This window comes from Salvelinus fontinalis, chromosome 2 (genome assembly GCF_029448725.1).
Source record: "Salvelinus fontinalis isolate EN_2023a chromosome 2, ASM2944872v1, whole genome shotgun sequence".
Classification (NCBI taxonomy): Eukaryota; Metazoa; Chordata; class Actinopteri; order Salmoniformes; family Salmonidae; genus Salvelinus; species Salvelinus fontinalis.
The window spans coordinates 82,114,042-82,132,656 of NC_074666.1; the positions used below are offsets into that span (position 1 = coordinate 82,114,042).

At 39.9% G+C, this 18,615-nt stretch overlaps 1 protein-coding gene across 1 annotated transcript; it reads right to left on the reverse strand.

Moving 5' to 3' along the window:
* Nucleotides 1-1,214: 1,214 nt before the first annotated feature.
* On the reverse strand, nucleotides 1,215-15,494 carry LOC129828891 (uncharacterized). The gene is made up of 4 exons (XM_055890176.1): nucleotides 14,940-15,494; nucleotides 10,434-10,736; nucleotides 7,489-7,815; nucleotides 1,215-7,191 (listed from the first exon to the last, which is right to left on the reverse strand). The coding sequence occupies exons 1-4, from the start codon at nucleotides 15,286-15,288 to the stop codon at nucleotides 6,701-6,703; spliced, it is 1,470 nt and encodes a 489-aa protein (XP_055746151.1). The 5' UTR covers nucleotides 15,289-15,494; the 3' UTR covers nucleotides 1,215-6,700.
* Between the last annotated feature and the right edge of the window lie 3,121 nt (nucleotides 15,495-18,615).

Below are 18,615 nucleotides of genomic sequence, written 5' to 3' on the forward strand. Positions count from 1 at the left end.
TTTGCTGCAGGAGGGACTGGTGCACTTCACAATATAGATGGCATCATGAGGATGGAAAATTATGTGGATATATTGAAGCAACATCTAAAGACATCAGTCAGGAAGTTAAAGCTTGGTCGAAAATGGGTCTTCTAAATGGACAATGACCCCAAGCATACTTTCAAAGTTGTGGCAAAATGGCTTAAGGACAACAAAGTCAAGGTATTGGAGTGGTCATCACAAAGCCCTGACCTCAATCCTATAGAAAATTTGTGGGCAGAACTGAAAAAGCGTGTGCGAGCAAGGAGGCCTACAAACCTGACTCAGTTACACCAGCTCTGTCAGGAGGAATGGGCCAAAATTCACCAAACATATTGTGGGAAGCTTGTGGAAGGCTACCCAATACATTTGACTCAAGTTAAAATCTGAAATGAATAATTCTCTGTTATTGACTTTTCACATTCTTAAAGTAAAGTGGTGATCCTAACTGACCTAAGACATGGATTTTTACTTGGATTAAATGTCAGGAATTGTGAAAAACGGAGTTTAAATGTATTTGGCTAAGGTGTTTGTAAACTTCAACTGTACATATGAGATGAGTAATGCAAGATATGTAAACATTTTTAAAGTGACTAGTATTCCATTTATTAAAGTGGCCAATGACTTCAAGATTGTATATAGGCAGCAGCCTCTCTGTGCTAGTGATGGCTGTTTAACAGTCTGATGGCCTTGAGATAGAAGCTGTTTTTCAGTCTCTCGGACCCAGCTTCAGTGCACCTGTACTGACCTCACCTTCTGGATGGTAGCAGGGTGAACAGGCAGTGGCTCGGGTGGTTGTTGTTCCAATTATCTTTTGGGAATACCTTAGTGCCCCATGGAAAAATGAATAGAATTGTGTGAAATTAGTAATACAATTGCAAAATCTTCTCTCCGCCCAATGGCAAAAATGTGAGGAATTGCCGCAAACTTGCTTTAAAACAGCAACATTTTCTCTCCGCCGTCAACAGAGGGGCCGCTAAAATGTTTTGCTCGCAAGGTGATGAGGCCCAACAAAATTTCCCCCCAAAAGCTAGGGCCAGTTCTGACTGTATGTGTGGATATGGATGTGGATATACAGACTGGCAAGCCACTGCGGTCCATCATGATGAGTTCAGATTTTTTGTGGCCTCCAACCTCATCAAAGTTGCTAATCCCTGACCTAAATAATAAGGATAAACAATAAGAAACAAAAAAGGTTGATTGTTAACATTTATTCATTTATTTTTCTTACACTAAGTACCCAGTTGTTATTTTCTAAATATGTATAACACAATGTCACATTGCCTACATAATTACATTATCTTGGCAGAGTTGACTTGGCATGAATGACATTTCAGAAGTGCTCTCTTTTGTTTTTAAGAAATCCAGAAACCAAACTACTTTACAATTTGGCAAAACCTAGCTTCAGCGTGCCAAATTATATAAAAGAAATACAGATATAGGATCTTCATTTGATCACCCTGTTGCAGGATAACTTTCTTGCAATGCAGGACACTTAAAACTTGTCGATAATTTGAGGTGTAAAAAGGCTTCTGAAATTTGTAATTTCCACTTTGAAATTTCCAACTTGATTTTCCCTCATGAAAAATATCAACCCCTGCAAAAATGTCCATTAATTATAATCCACATAATAATTCAAATTTCCTGTTGCTGCAGGATTATTTTCCTGCTGTAGCAAACTGACTCAAATTAAAATCCTACATCTGTATGTCCTACAATCGATCACATCTTATCAGAATAGAATTGAGTAAAGAGCTAAAACTAGAACAATTTAACAGTCACAAATGGAACATAAAATAAATAAAATCCTTAACTGAAATAATTTTAGAATTTGGATGTCAACTTGAAATCTGCACGTTCCCTGGATTAAAAACATCATTCTAATACTTCTAAGAAATAAAACATACAACCAAAATCACAAATTCAAAAAACACATAAAATATGTCTACTCCCTTTAATTACCTCTTTCAATTCATCACAATTCATTTGAAGTCCCTTCTTTAATCATTTTGCACCTCCTCCTTCACGTTTGGTTCAAATGAGGATGAGGAGGCTTTTATTCAGTTCATATTACTTTTAGAAGGGAACCACTCAACCACTTTTCAGGAAATAGCCTGAATACATGTCTAGAAGCAGACCCCACAAGATTTCTTTACCATAATGCAATGCTCGAGTGAATGCACTTCTTAATGACGACCGAACTCTGTGTGCATGCTCTTAGTAGTCTATAACTATATCCCTCTATTACATGCATACGGATAGAACACTATATCTGACTAAATATAAAACATATAAGGCCGCCATCTTTCTGCACATCTTATATTGTAATTGTACGGTTGTGCAATTGTAACAAATAGTTGTCTCTGTGACAAATGTGTATGGAATTAAATGTCCTATATTTCTTGCCAGGTAACTAAATAAAATTAATTCTGTGGTACCATCAATGTTTGCAACCTTACAAACAGGTAACTGACAAAATAAAGGAAACACCAACATAGTGTCTTAATAGGGTGTTGGTCCAACACAACCCAGAACTAGCTTCAATGCACCTTGGCATAGATTCTACAAGTGTCGGGAACTCTATCGAAGGGATGAGACACCATTCTTCCATGAGAAATAATTGTCCAATTGGGTTGAGTTCTGGTGCCTAAGACAGCCATGGCACATGGTTTATTTTCATGCTCTTCAAACTATTCAGTGACCATTCTTGCCCTGTGGATGGGGGCATTGTTATCATATGGGGGCATTGCCATGGTAGCCAAAATAGTGTTCTATTAGGCATTACCCTAAGCATGATGGGTTGTGAATTACCTGCTTTCACTATACTTTGTATCTCTCATTTACTCAAGTCTTTCCATTATTGTAGCAGTTACCTGTATGTCCATGTGACAAGGCAAGAGAATATACTAAATAGTGAACTGTTTTGGTAGGAATCCTTAAGGTTGTGCCAGTTAATGCCAGTCAAACACTATTCTACTATCATGCAGACAAATATTCATATTTGTGATAATATTGAGGTAATGTTGTTTCCAATAACCAATTTGCTGTGTTTACTCTTTTCTGATATTCAACATGAGGTACGGAGGTCTTGTAAAGTAACGGAAAAATAACAAAGACGAAAACATGTCAGTAGGCATTTGAAGAAAAGTGGCTGGGTGATTCATTAGCAAAAGCAAAAACAACTAAATGAGTTACCTGTTGAACACAGTCGTCACAACTGTTTCAAGAGGTGGATTGAGGAGACAAAACAGCTGAATGCGAAAGCGAAGTGCTAGATAGGAGAAAGACAGGAGTGGGTTATGGCTAACATAGAAAAAGCAATACACAAATTCAGCACTGTTCAAGGTTAGCTTACTGCGGAGCACAAACGTGTTTTGAGTGGTGATGTGACTTTACAAGACACCGCTTTTAGTGGGAATGAAGTGCACTATGTGAGTTCTAGATACTAGGACAAAGCATAGGCTAATAATCAATAACAATACATTAATTGAAAGTGTGCAGCACTGGCTGCAAATACAATCAGCAACATACATTTTCTACCACTTAAAGCCTTTGAGGGTTTCTACAATGTTTCAATCTTAGGCTGTGTTTACACATGCAGGCCAATAATATTTGTCCAATAATCAGTTCAGCTTTAGCCAATAATTGGGGAAAAGATCAGAATTGGGCTGCCTGTGTAAACGCAGCCTGAGAGACAAGTCTTTAAAAAAACACTTCAAAATCCTAAATTTGCACATTGGCTACAACCCTGAAGACACGGAGGGAAATTCTCCCTCTCCTTATATTTTACCTTGTGAAAATGTGAAGACGTTGCATGCAATTTCTTTAAATTGGTTACAGTTGAAGATGAGAGGTTGTGTATTAAACCATTTTTTAAATTGTACCCATGTAAACTTTAATGCTGGTTTGACCTGAATAAAAGACCCAAATCTTTTGGAATCCATTGTCTTCTCAGATTCTGATAGAACACATGGTCCTGATACATAGTAATTAAACAATCTACACTTATGTCAAGGACTTACATGAGGCAAAGCACAAGGGAGTGTAAACTAAGATGTGATCTGTGGCTACAATTAACCAAAACACAAAAAGATGGAGAAAAAAAAGAGGAAAAATTCGAAACAGCGTAAGTACGACTACTTTAACAGAAAAATTCCGTGGGCACTTTTTTATATTTTTTTACAACGGATTGGGACGTTGACTTGGGTTTCCCGCTCTGGTGTAGAAGTGTGACCTGAGATCTTGGAAACAGAGCCACAGAAACAACCTTCCCTGAGGAAGACAAAAAAATCCTGTGGATTACAGAACCGATTTGAGGATATCTTCCCTCGATTGTTGTTTGAAGTACAGGTACATCTTCAACAATAGGTTACTGGCTTTGCCACAAATAGGTAACATCACCATGTTCTCAATGGTACACAGTATTGCTTGCTATTACATTAATGCTTTGTGCAGAGCGATTAACCATCATTTCAGTTATTTTGACAGATGCTAAAATTGACCGATGGTAAAATTATTTGAATTCCATTTTTTTCTGTGAGCTCAATGTGCACATTGCAACGTTTATCTACAGATCAATCAGATCAAGCCTAAACGGTGCAATATAGCAGGGAGTTGCAGTTTCAAACAGGCCAATATTCTACATTGTTTAGGTGCAGAAAATGTGGTAATTAACTACCATGGCCAAAATATATTGCGTGCCTACTTGTCCCTCCTACGTCAGGCGTAAAAGAGGGATAGAGAACAGTTGCTTCGCGAGGCATCTCTACCTGAAAATACATGATCTTAAGTGATTGATAGTTGGTTTTTAGCAGTCATAAAATTATACCTTACTTAGAACTACTAAAATATTAATTTTGTCAGACATCTTAGGCAGCAGCTCTATAGAGATTTGAGATGACTTGGAATTAAATAATAAAGCCATCAAATAAAACAAGTAATATACACACAACTGAAATATTTTATTAAAGTAATGTGAATAAATTATGGTAAATAATGGTTAAGTGATAAATGGGCAGTCGCTACCATCATGGGACTTTTATTAATTATTTTATTCTGTGTTACAGCAAACAACCTACATAATGCATGTAATGTTATTTTCTTCCAACTTAAAACCGTGATTATTTTTTCGTAATCGAACCTCAAAAAGCACTAATCACTCAGCACTACAAACGCATCTACAAAAGACAAAGCACAATCAAAATGGGAAGACGCTACGATACTTAAGGAATCTGGCGGAGGGGCGTTTTCAGTGTTTGCCTTTCTACAAATATCTTTTCGGAGGCAAAGAGCAGTCCTGCAAACACCTGTAAGTCTCCAAAGTCTATACAACCCTGCCCCTCAACCCCCCACCCCATCCATCCCTTATTTGAATGGCCCATCCCTTCAATATTTTATGTTCCAACAAAGTATTCTGTTAGGCATGGCCATATGAGCAGAAACAATATTCCCGATGTCCAATCAGATGCTCCACATCCATTTGACTCATCCGGAGGTCAAACAAGACAAAGCAAACCAAAAAGTGTTTCTCATCAATGTGGTATTGCTCTACTTCACATGACACTTGAGAATCAAGCCTTCCACAATCAGCACAATGGCAAGATTCCATTCTCTACCTCACTATCTTCTTAGACTTGTGTCAGGAATGGTCCTTCCAGGGCAGACAGGATATAGAAAAGCCCAAGATGGACCACTGTGATATGTCATCACAGTTTGTGCAAGTCATCAACTAGAGGTCTGCAGACTCTGAATCTGTGGTTCTTTATAAAAACAAAAAAAGGGCTACCAACGTAACAATACCTTTATCAAACATTATTATTTGAGTGTTAAGGAGGTATTTATGTTGAGTGAAAAATAAAAATACTGCCAAGTGAGGACTGTAAATAGTGAATTGCATGAAGGTAAAGAGAAATACCAAGTTATTTCCATCTGTACAGAGATTCACATTCAGAGGTAAGCAAAACAAAGGTATTACATCTGCTATTTACTCCAGCAGTCCATCTCTCTCCCCCTTTACCCTGGGCACATAAGCCCTTTGAAAGTGAGTCACTGCTTGTAGCACCGGAAAAAAGACGAGTTGCGATTCACATTCGACTTGAGACAATGCCTCTGCCACTGAAAGATACAATTCTCACAAATCAGTGTAATGTTTATTGAAATTGCAGTCCACAAAAGCCAAGATTATGGCCTCTGGTATAGCAAATAACCTTGATGTGAAATAATAAACCACAAAGAGACCAGTTTGATATTCCCCCCAAAAATGTAGAAAAGTATACTGGGGAAACTAAAAAGACCACTTAAAAAGGTCACTTCATTGCTTGTTGTGAGCGCCACTGTCCCATGCTATACATAATGTAAAATTGTGATACTAACCACAACTACCAGCCAAATCCAATCCCAAATGATTACAAAGTATCTACCTTGTCGCCACATGTAAGGAATCAAAATGGTGGTAACAATTAAGAAACATACAGCAAAACTGTACCTTCAAATCAGCAACATGAAAAAAAATGCCTCTGATTCCCGACTTGTAAGGTACTTAAAGTGAACTCAAATGTATGAACTCGAATACCGGTGACCATCCTGCTACTAATATGGCTATTTGTGAGATATGGACTGAAGAGCGACTGATTCCAATTCTCTTTTTCTTTTCTTCAATCTTCCAATTCCCGTCTCCATCTGCTCAGGACTTTTTCCCGGTGTGAGTTTGTAGGTGCGCCTGTAGCCGGGATGCCTGGGAGAAGCGTTTCCCGCACTCTGAACAGCAAATCGCTGGCGTCGTCGCCATTGCTGTGGTGATATGAGTCTGCTGGTGAGCTTTCAGGAGCGGCGCCCGGCTGAACTTCTTGCCGCATTCTTTACACTCGTGAGCCTTCCTGCCTTTGAGAGGCACGGTCTTCACCTTTGAGTCCAGCGTCATCGTCGCTTTGTCTTCCTTCTCTTCGTCCTCTTCCTCCTCCTCCAGTGAAACAGCAACCTTTTTCTTGGGAGGAGATGGGCAGCTCTGGTTAGGCGATTCTGTGTTTTGCCGTCGCACAGCTGCTCTGCCAGGGGAAGCGTCGGCGGGCAGGGGGATGGTTTCCATTGCGTTCTCATCCTCGTCTTCCTCTAGGAGCTGCGCGGGGAGTGTGAGGAGCCGGTGAAGCATCGACGGAGACCTGAGGGACTCCTCAACTGAAACACAGACAGAGGGATAGAAATAAAAGACAGCAAGTGAAATGAAGATTAAAGGCAATAAAGGCTGACAGAGTTTTTAATAATAGGGAAGGAAATCCAATTGGTCCAGGACGATGTGACAAGGAAGCTACAGCTGTCTTGTTTTGTACTAGACTAAGAGAATACACATTAAGGAGAACACGTATCTAAATATAACACAAAATTAAGCATAAAGAGTCATGGAACTTAAGAGTAAGCGTGCACGCTACTGGCCATGTCACGTAGGGACATCAGTTCAGTAGTTCCCATGCGCACCTGTAGCTGCGGTGCTTATGGTAGCAGGAGGGCCTTGTGGAGTGTCCAAGGTCGAGGAGAGGACCTCCATGTCCTCCAGAGGCATCCACTGGGGGTCCTGCAGGGGGCTAGTGGGGGAGGGCTCCAGGTTCTCACGGATCAGGGCGTTCAGACTGGGGAAGGAGCCCACAATTCCCAGCCCAGATCCCCCAGTCCTCTCCTCACCCCCCTTCCCTGAAGCCAGCTCTTTGATCTGCCACAGGTCGCTGCACCACTTCTGCCCAAACACCTTGTCCAGGATGGGGACCCAGTCCTGGGCTACGGTCAGGACAGCCTGCTTGTCACTGTCTACACACAGAGAGGGAGAGAGAGCAACACATCTGAGAAGACAAACCTGAACTAGAAAACAAGTACAATTCATACGGGCTGTGGTCAGGACAGATTTCTTGTCACTGTCTGCCCAGAGAGAGAGCGAGAGAGAGCGAGAGAGAGAGGGAGAAAGAGCGAGAGAGAGAGGGAGAAAGAGCGAGAGAGAGAGGGAGAAAGAGCGAGAGAGAAAGAGCGAGAGAGAGAGAGAGAAAGAGACGAAACACGCCTGAGAACAAGACAACTGAACTGGAATAAAAGTGCAAAACCTATCCATGATGTGGATACAAACACGGACAAATATTTATAAAAACAGCATGCGTGCATGTTTGTGTTCCTACATCATTGCACGTGAAGAAGCAGTTAACACATTCAGTGATTATTTCCATCATTATAGCAGTTATTTCTAATGCAGCACATTTTAATACTGATCCATTTTACAAAAATGCTTACATTAAGAGACCCAAGGCAATATACACATAGGAAGTGTTTGCTTATAGTGAACCGGCTTAAATAATATCTAAGCAGTATTACCAGCACAAGTATAAGACTGGACTCTTAAGAGTAGAGGGAAACCTATATCTACTGTACATGGCATACCTAACATGGTGCCATATATACGTAACAGATTGCAGGGGTTTAACTGGAGCAACTATGTGGCACTGACACGGTTAATAGTTAACTATAACAGGGGAGCTTCACCATTTTGACAGCTACTAAATAGGTCAATTGACCAGTTCAAGTGATTCAGAAGACTGGTGTGTGAAAGTCATGGCTTACAACATGGTTATGAAACACATGAACATTTTTATTTTGAAAAATGGGGCCTCGGTGCTCTGGTTAGTCCATATTGACTCCTATTCATGTTTTTTTCCTCCGTCTGACTACTTAGACACAAGCTTATTTTCAGCACCAGAAATGAAGGGAACACGTGGTGTGTTTCAACTGATAATTACCATGTTATGTCTGAGTAAACACTTGGCAAATATGTGTACTTTCTGGCGATTCAAAAGAATTCCACACAATTGGTAACCAACTGGTATGTACTGGCACTTGTTTCAATACAGAATGACTCCCAAAATAACCTTCATTATTAGGTCATTACCAATCTATCAATCAAGAAAAATAGCAGCTCGTAAAATGAAGTGTGCCCGAGATTAACAATACCCTTCTATTCATTTTAGTATGTTGTGTAAATCCATTTGAATTCAATCACGTTATGACAACATCCCTTCTAATTTAAATAAAACTTTTCATACATGTTTGCCCAAGGATGAAGTGTTCAGAAAGTAACTTTTGAGACGTGAATGCCAAAACATTCATGAGATAAAAGGTGCTCAAAGTTGACCCATTTTGCATACCATGAGACATCCATGTCTTCATCACTGGAAAAGATAAATGGTTGAGTTTGATATCATTTAGAAGCTTACAAAAAACTATGTTACAATTTCTCGATAACAAATGTCAACAAAAAAAGTTTTTAAAATGTACCTTTAAAGTCAATTATATAAAAGCGTGTGCCAATTCTTTTCTTCATATTAGCACATGTTGTAACTTTGACCCGACTTTACATTATCTGAGGTTATGTTGTGCCCGCCATCAGTTGAGACACAACATGCTCTGTAATTTCAATCATAGAAATCAGAATGGACATGTCCCTTCAGATCACTGCAATTTAGCTGCTACACCACTGACATTTAAATGGAATGTTTGACTTCTAATTAGTACCAGAAAGACTGCCGCTGGTCCATCCACTGTCAAATTAAATGGTTATGTCTATTAACTATATTTCTATGATTTCAATAGGTCTCCTATGAAGGATTGACAGTATAATTTAAAACAGATATTCCCATTCAAGTCAACATTCTCTGATGTGTGGACCTCCAACCATCTTTGTGGTACCAGTTGCATGTTAGAAATGTCAATTTTATTCCAGTTTTTGTACATGTATCAGCTAAAACATGACACCCATGCTGTATTCAAGAGCATGTTGTGTCTCAACCGATGACGGGCACACAACAAAATCCTCAGATTATGTAAAATAGGGTCTAAGATACAACACGAGAATTTGAAAAAAAAATATATATATTTACGTTTAAAGTTACAAAAATATACAACTTTTTTCCACAGGGAATTATCAAATTGTTTGACAACCCTGTTTGTAAGCTTTTAAATTAAACTCAACCGGTTATCTTTTCCCGTGATGAAGACATGGATGCCTCGTGGTATTTTCTTAGCACATCTACAATGGGCAAATATGTATGGAAGGTTTCATTCAAATCAAAAGGGGTGCTGTCAAAAAGTGATTGAATTGAAATGGATTTACCCTGTGGGATTGAGTTGCAACTTGAAAACATATGAACAGGAAGTTACTGGCCTCTCATGAGTAATTGAATGTATAGGCAGAGGAGGTGCCGAGACCTGGCACTTTCCATCCCTATATTTTCCATAAGAAAGCATAACCTCCAGTGCTGTGGGATTTGACTGGTATCATAGCAAGCATCCCCAGTTTCTGTGTGTGTTACATTTGGGACTGTAAATAAATAATGGAGTTGATTATCATGTTGACTAGAACATCATGTGAAGGTTAAAACACAGACCGTTTGTTGTCTCAGTTTGCTCTCTTTGTCCTCGCACAATTTTGACTGTGACGTTTCTGGATTCCTGCCGGGTGTCCTCTGAGCCGCTGGGGAATGCTGTGTTTTCCGACCCACTCCTCCTCGACACCCCGCCCTTCCTGTTCTCCTGGTGCGCCAAGTGGCGCAACTGCTCCTCCAGAGCGATGTGCTCCCGCTCCTTCCCGGTCAGCTCCAGGAGCAGGTCATCGAAACTGGCCTCCACAATTTTGGTCAGCTCGCACACAGCAAACTCCAGCACATGCTCCATGACCATCTTGAGCTGACCTGCAGAGAAGGACATGGAGACAAAATAGTCATCAGAATTTGTCTACTGTCTTTAATGATAAGGAAATAGTTATGTAAATAATGGACAGGAAAGTAGAAATAAAAACCTGTTGTGTGTAAAGAGGAAATAATGAGGCTTAGGTCAATGGCTGGTATGTTTGTAGATAAATAGTGACACATTTGAAAGCTGCCACTGATCAAGGTTAAAAAAATAAAATAAATGCGTTGTGCACAATGCTGTCATTACAGGATATTTGTTGAACACAGTAGGCAAAAACAACCTTGTATCCTTACAAGGAAACGTCTCTCCAAACGACTCTTTTTACTATGCAAATGACTAAGGCTGCAATTATTTGTGTAGCGGTTTTAATCAAACACAAAAGTGCATTGTGCAATGAAATTACAAACCACACTATTTCCAAATTTGGTTTGGATAAAATGGTGCCTCATCCATTTAAAATGTTAAGGTCTATTTTAGGCTCAGCCATTAGAATTGGAAAAACAACAGCCATTGAGTCCTTTTGAATGTCCATGCCTGCTTTACACAAATTATCCCTGAGAGCCCTTGGTTGTACAGCATTGTTATCATAAGCATTTCTCTAGCCTACATATTACATATGTTACACATACACAGTCCCCCTTTTTTGGGGGGGCCCAAAACACTAAGAAAAACATTGTCATCCCATAATGAATTTTACTTGGCATCCTTTGAGATGAACCACTTTTTAGCAACCAGCAATGGGCATTAATTTTTGCCTACGCAATACAACGACTCAAAAGTTACAGATCTCAGCCATGGCTCTTGATTGAATTGTTGTAGCACTGCCAGACTGAAAATCACTTGATTGATAACGACCATATGAGACCCAGAAAAGACATGTGTCTAGGGGACAGATTTGAGCTTTCCTTATAAATGCCAATTTCTCAGTTTGGGACTGGTGTATTTGTAACAGCAACCAATCAAAACAGTTTACAATGTGAGGCAGGTTTTATTAGGCATTTCATCCATGGCGGCAATGACAATAAATTAGTTATATTCAATATGAGTGCATTACTATAATTAAATCTACTTACATAGAGCAGTAAAATATTGAAAGGAATTATTTATAATACCACAAGAAGGCTTTATTGCTCAGATAGCTCTGTCATGTCCCCCTTTGCAATAGGTATAATTTGGGAGTGGTAAACATTTCCCTGAAATAGTCGAGAAAGTTCTCACCGATCCCATAATGGTTTTGAAGCTAAATCAATTACCACACTTGATATTTTCAAACATCTCCAACCAGAGAAAATTATAAGCTTTTCATCCCATACACTGTAGTGCAAATATCTCAATGATGATACCTGTCAAATGAGCCAGGCTACTCTAAGAATTAACACCTGTGTAGTAGAAAGCCTAGGCCTAGCCGACATGCTGAATCACACAATGGCCTACACACACACACGATGACTCTCACCCCGTTCTTAAACACAAGTTGTAAATGTAGAACAAGTTGTGCAAAACATGGTGAGAAAACATTTTACAAATCTATCGCCACACGTAGATGGTGTTAGGTCTTAGTTACAGATAAAGCTGAGAATAAACTGAACTAAACTACTTAGTCATTGATCACAGTTTCATGCACACAATAATAAGATTGTGGATAGTCAGATTAATAGAATAGATTTTTTAAAGATGCACTATGCAGAAACTGCTCTGCCATTTCCTGGGTGCTGAAATAAATAAATAAATAAATTAAAAAAAAAAAATCGAATAGTTCGCCTAATTTCAGTTTGTGACAAAACAAGCAACCATAGTGTAGAGAATAATTGTATCATCCAAGCCGCTGTGAAAGATATTTTCCATAACGCAAAAATATTGTATTTTCAGCTTTTTGAAGCTGGTGTACAAAACCAAAAGACACAAAAATGAAACTTAAGAATGGGAAGCATAGAAATAATGCACATGGAACAGATCTACCGCTTTTTTTAGGCTTTCAATATGAGTGACAGTTAAGTAGCTCACATTTCTATGTGAATTTGGTCGGGACGCACAAGAAGTTAAATATTGCAGCTTTAAAGTGTTTACATGCTTTGCAATGAACAACAATTTCACTAATAATGTTATTTACATGACATCTGAAATTAGGCTTCTGATAGGACTTTTGATATATACAACAACAAATCACCAATCAAAATAAAAGTTCTACCACAGTGACCATGTTACTTTTGTGAAGACTTGTTCTAAGTTTGGACATATTGTTTTCACATACAAACTTTATTTCTAAGATGCATACTTTCAGTTTTTCCAAACTCAATTCACTTGCGCATAAAAAGGAGGCTTGCGCTACCGGTGCTGGTAAATGCGTAGCCCAAATACACTGCTAGAACGCCGATTACGCTGTTGACATGTCCTAAATATTCAGATTGGTAAGAAAACCAGGTGTTTTAATCAACGCATGCTTACTTCGATTATGACCGTACACCGATTAAGATAAGCAAAGTAAGGTGTTTACATGATTAATGCTTCTGCCATAAATCAGTTTAATATAAAATTAGTGTGCATGTAAACATACTCATTGATGTGATTTAACTAAAGTAGGAGTGGGATGGCAACTGCTTGAAAGCTGTTGTGAGCAGCAGAGCACCAAGCTGCTGCAGACAATGACAGCATAGGCCTAGTTTGTTTCTGGCAACCTTAGATCTACAATGTCGTTTTGACAAAGCAAACAGGGTTTTACACACACACACACACACACACCTGGTTTGTTTTACAAACACACAGGGATTGATAATAAGAAGAATTTGTTCTTAACTGACTTGCCTAGTTAAAGGTTAAATAAAAATGTAACTTACATAACTAGAAAAGAGAATGGATTACATGTCCAAATCCCTGAGGAAGAAAACATATAAAGTTGGAAATCAATAGTGAAAACTGTGTGCAGCATGGTCTCTATAAATGCCCCTTTCGTTAAAACCACAGGATATAAATAGTAATTGAGCAGAGTCAGAGAAGAAGAAGCCTACTAGCCTAATTGTTATGTTGCATTGTGTAAGTGTGACATCATGCACGGTATGAGGAGCTACCTGTGTGGCTGTCTGAAGTATGAATGTTGCTGCCAGGATTCATTTACCTACAACAAAATGGCCTCCCTGGCCATCACAACCTAAATAAGAGCCACGGCTATATGCTAAGTGGCGAGGTACAGCTCCAGCCTCAGCTTTGTCCAAAATGTGCAAATTGAGTTGAAGGCCTGCCAATGGCCTCAGCATTTTGGGGCACAATGACACACAGCTTGCCCAGTGTCTCCTCCTGCCCCCTTTTATATCGCACACCCCTCTCCCTAAATGTATCCCCTCTAAGAACTGAGTGGGTGTGGTTTGCACTTGTGACTTTCATTGGAGAATTATAGGGGGGGGGGGGGGGGGGGGGGGCATCCATTCCTTTGCTGCCAGCACTAAGGAGAGGCTCAACAACAATAACGTCACTGATAGTCCTCTCATCACAACCCATCTTCAATTAGAGAATAATGTTTTAAGGGGTAGTCAATAATAGTCAATAAAAATCGGTCAATAGTCAATAAAAATGATTGAGGATGGATGTGCTGCCTTTCAGTGAACCGTTTGCTCGACACAACCAGTGACAAGGTTGGTGATGTTGTCACTGGTTGTCATCCCACAACTGTACATTGTAACATTCTCAATGGCAACAATGTCACCACAGATAACAATAATCAAGTGTCAGGAGGCCAATTTTGTCAAATGTACACCTCTTGAGACAAGAGACCATTGTTCACAAGGACACATGCCTGAGTCAAACAGAACTCAAGTGAAAAAAAACACCAAGGTAATAGAACCAAAATAAAAACAACCGTTTTTCATATCCTGAAGATTTTACCACGGGTCATTGATTCTCGGTGTGCCATTGGCTACTACTGCACGTCATCTTAACATATCAACTCTTCTTATTATCATCATCATCAAGACTTGCCGCTCTATGCGGAAACCCATATCAAGATTCTGGTGCTTTGTCCTTTTTGTTGTTGACTTCAACACTATGTAAACGAAGTGTGTGGATACGTTGTGCCACAGAAACATAAACAAAAGGTCTACGATCAAACAGACTGTAGGGCTACATAATGGTGTTATTGTCTTGTGTTTCAAACGTATAAAATGAAACCTCTAGGTGCCATGGTAGTAATCTAGCCTAGCTAGTAACCTTACCCACTACTCGACATTTTTGATCCAGTCTTAGAGTGTTTGCGTGCACGCCGCGCTCTGCGCTGTGGCTGGGGGTGTGTGTCTCGGGCTTTGTTTGATCCGTGGCGGCGTTGTCTTCCCTGCCACCGTTGAATTCGGCTCCATTTTCTACCCCATTAGATTCAAACTCCAGTGATTGAAGCTCTAACTTAAGTCGTTGGTTTTCTTGTTCTTTGACGGCCGTTTTCATTAACATAGAAGTCAAGCTTGACCCAACAGTCTTGGTTATTTCCTGTACTGCGACTTGCACTACTTCCTCTAGTGCAGATTCCAGCTGACCTTGAAAAAACGAAATGTATACGGCGCCGTTCATGATTTCGTCCGTTTTGGTGGAAGACCTCTTTCATTCTTCCCCCAACGCCCCAAAAATATTAAATAGAAGTCAGCACACAATTGATTTACACGAGAAGTAGCTACCTCTATCAACACATCGTGTGTACGCCCCTTGGATGCTACCGTAGTATCACGAGTGCAAACGCAATGAAGTTCCCCCATCTCATTAATGCCAATTGTGTTTCCAGTCAGGCGGGGGTATAGGGACACGCCTGGTGCCCACATTTATGACGTAGGATATGTCGTGCACGTGAGAGTGCAGTGTGGAGACGATTCAGTTCAGTCAGTCGTCCTGATAAACCCTTCCCAGCTAGTTTATGCTGGCTAGATGGCAACTGCAGCATGCAGCTATACTGAACAAAAATATATACGCAACATGTAAGTGTTAGTCTCATATTTCATGAGCTGAAATAAAATATCCCAGAAATGTTTCATATGCACAAAAAGCTTATTTCTCTCAAATTTTGTGCACAATTGTTTCAAATGCACAAAAAGCTTTATTTCTCTCAAATGTTGTGCACAAATGTTGTTTACATCCCTGTTAGTGAGCATTTCTCCTTTGCCAAGATAATCCACCCACCTGGCAGGAAGCTGATTAAACAGCATGATCATTAAACAGCTGCACCTTGTGCTGGGGACAATAAAAGGTTACTAAAATGTGCAGTTTTGTCACACAACACAATGCCACAGATGTCAAGTTTTGAGGGAGTGTACAATTGGCATGATGACTGCAGGAATGTCCACCAGAGCTGTTGCCAGATAATGTAATGTTAATTTCTCTACCATAAGCCGGCGAAAATTTCATTTTAGAGAATTTGACAGTACGTTCAACCAGCCTCACAACCTCAGACAGCGTGTAACCATGCCAGCCCAGGACCTCCATATCCAGCTTCTTCACCTGCGGGATCGTCTGAGACCAGCCAACCGGACAGCTGATGAAACTGAGGAGTATTTCTGTCTGTAATAAAGCCCTTTTGTGGGGGGAAAGTATTCTGATCAGCTGAGCCTGGCTCCCCCAGTGGGTGGGCCTGGCTCCCAAGTGAGTGGGCCTATGCCCACCCATGGCTGTGACCATGCTCAGTCATGTGAAATCCAGTGCCATTAATGTCTAATGAATTTATTTCAATTGACTGATTTCCCTATATGAGCTGTAACTCAGTAAAATCGTTGAAATTGTTGCATGTTGCGTTTATATTTTTGTTCAGAATAGTTAGAAACTAAAAGAAAGTCATGTTTATTTCGATGGGCAAGGATAAATAACACGTAGAAACGTCACCATCTCCAATTTGGTCCATCCCACTTGATTTTATTTCGAGTAGTAGGATAGCAGCCTCCACAACAAGTAACTTGTAATATTGGTCGTAACCATTTGGATGCCACCGTCATACAGTCTACACTGCTCAAATGGGAGAGTTTGCTCTGCAAGCCAACAGACAACACAACTACACCGGGCACAGTGTCCTTCACTCCCGCAGTAAGGAGACGGAAATAGCTAGTTAGTGTACGCAATATCAGGCCAGGTTGACGGCTGAACGTCATTTATTGTTGTTTTCACCGAAAAAATATACATCTGTGGGATTAATGAGATTTACATCTAATGTTACATTTAAAAAAAATACTCTGATATTAAATGAATGATTCGGAACACTCCCAAGTTCCAACTTCGGCTGACAAGTTAAACATTCTCTCTAGAGTTTCTAGCCACAAGCATTATTTTTATGTTTTACAAACTAGAAGGGCTCATCATAACTACTGACTGAAGTGAACCAAATAGTCATAGCCATCTCGAGACAATTCCGATATAGTGTTATTTTCTTCTCAAAGCTGACGGGATGTCACGTGTCCTACTTATATCAGTACACTAGTGAAACCTGAAGCATTACGAAACTTCCTTCGATCAAATAAACCTCACGTAGCAAATAAACCATGAATGTATATGTTGACCTAATTCCACATTCTCATTGACGTCCATACGAAAACTCATTGCTTGATGGGCGAAACAACGAAAAAATGCCACCTGCTGGAGGGAGACAGATTTCCCGCCGAGTTGGGCCTCTCAATTCAAGGGGCTTTATTGGCATGAGAAACATATGTTAACATTGCCAAAGCAAGTGAAGTAGATAATATACAAAAGTGAAATAAACAATAAAATAAAAAGTAAATATTACACTCACAGAAGTTCCAAAAGAATAAAGACATTACAAATGTCATATTATGTATATATACAGTGTTGTAACGATGTGCAAAAGGGAAAATAAATAAACATAAATATGGGTTGTATTTACAATGGTGTTTGTTCTTCACTGGTTGACCTTTTCTTGTGGCAACAGGTCACAAATCTTGCTGCTGTGATGGCACACTGCAGTATTTCACCCAGTAGATATGGGAGTTTATCAAAATTGGGTTTGTTTTCAAATTCTTTGTGGATCTGTGTAATCTGAGAGAAATATGTTTCTCTAATGTGGTCATACATTTGGCAGGAGGTTAGGAAGTGCAGCTCAGTTTCCACCTCATTCTGTGGGCAGTGTGCACATATCCTGTCTTCTCTTGAGAGCCAGATCTGCCTACGGCTGCCTTTTTCAATAGCAGGCTATGCTCACTGAGTCTGTACATAGTCAAAGCTTTCCTTAAGTTTGGGTCAGTCACAGTGGTCAGGTATTCTGCCACTGTGTACTCTCTGTTTAGGGCCAAATAGCATTCTAGTTTGCTCTGTTTTTTTGTTAATTCTTTCCAATGTGTCAAGTAATTATCTTTTTGTTTTCTCATGATTTGGTTGGGTCTAATTGTGTTGCTGTCCTGGGGCTCTGTGGGGTCTGTTTGTGTTTGTGATCAGAGCCCCAGGACCAGCTTGCTTAGGGGACTCTTCTCCAGGTTCATCTCTCTGAAGGTGATGGCTTTGTTAAGGAAGGTTTGCGAATCGCTTCCTTTTAGGTGGTTATAGAATTTAACGTCACTTTTCTGGATTTGGATAATTAGCGGGTATCGGCCTAACTCTGCTCTGCATGCATTATTTGGTGTTTTAAGTTGTACACAGAGGATATTTTTGTAAAATCCCATTTTGTGAATTCTTGGTTGGTGAGCGGAACCCAGACCTCACAACCATAAAGGGCAATGGGTTCTATAACTGACTCAAGTATTTTTAGCCAGATCCTAATTGGTATGTCGAATTTTACGTGCCCTTTGATGGCATAGAATGCCCTTCTTGCCTTGTCTACCAGATCGTTCACAGCTTTGTGGAAGTTATTTGTGGCGCTGATGTTCAGGCCAAGGTATGTATAGTTTTTTGTGTGCTCTAGGGCAACGGTGT

Coding starts and splice junctions, on each gene's coding strand:
- LOC129828891 (XM_055890176.1), bottom strand. CDS start 15,288: ATGAACGGCGCCGTATACATTTCGTTTTTTCAAGGTCAGCTGGAATCT. Junction 7,816..10,433: donor GCAAACTGAGACAACAAACG/GTCTGTGTTTTA, acceptor CTCTGTGTGTAG/ACAGTGACAAGCAGGCTGTC. Junction 7,192..7,488: donor CATAAGCACCGCAGCTACAG/GTGCGCATGGGA, acceptor TCTGTGTTTCAG/TTGAGGAGTCCCTCAGGTCT.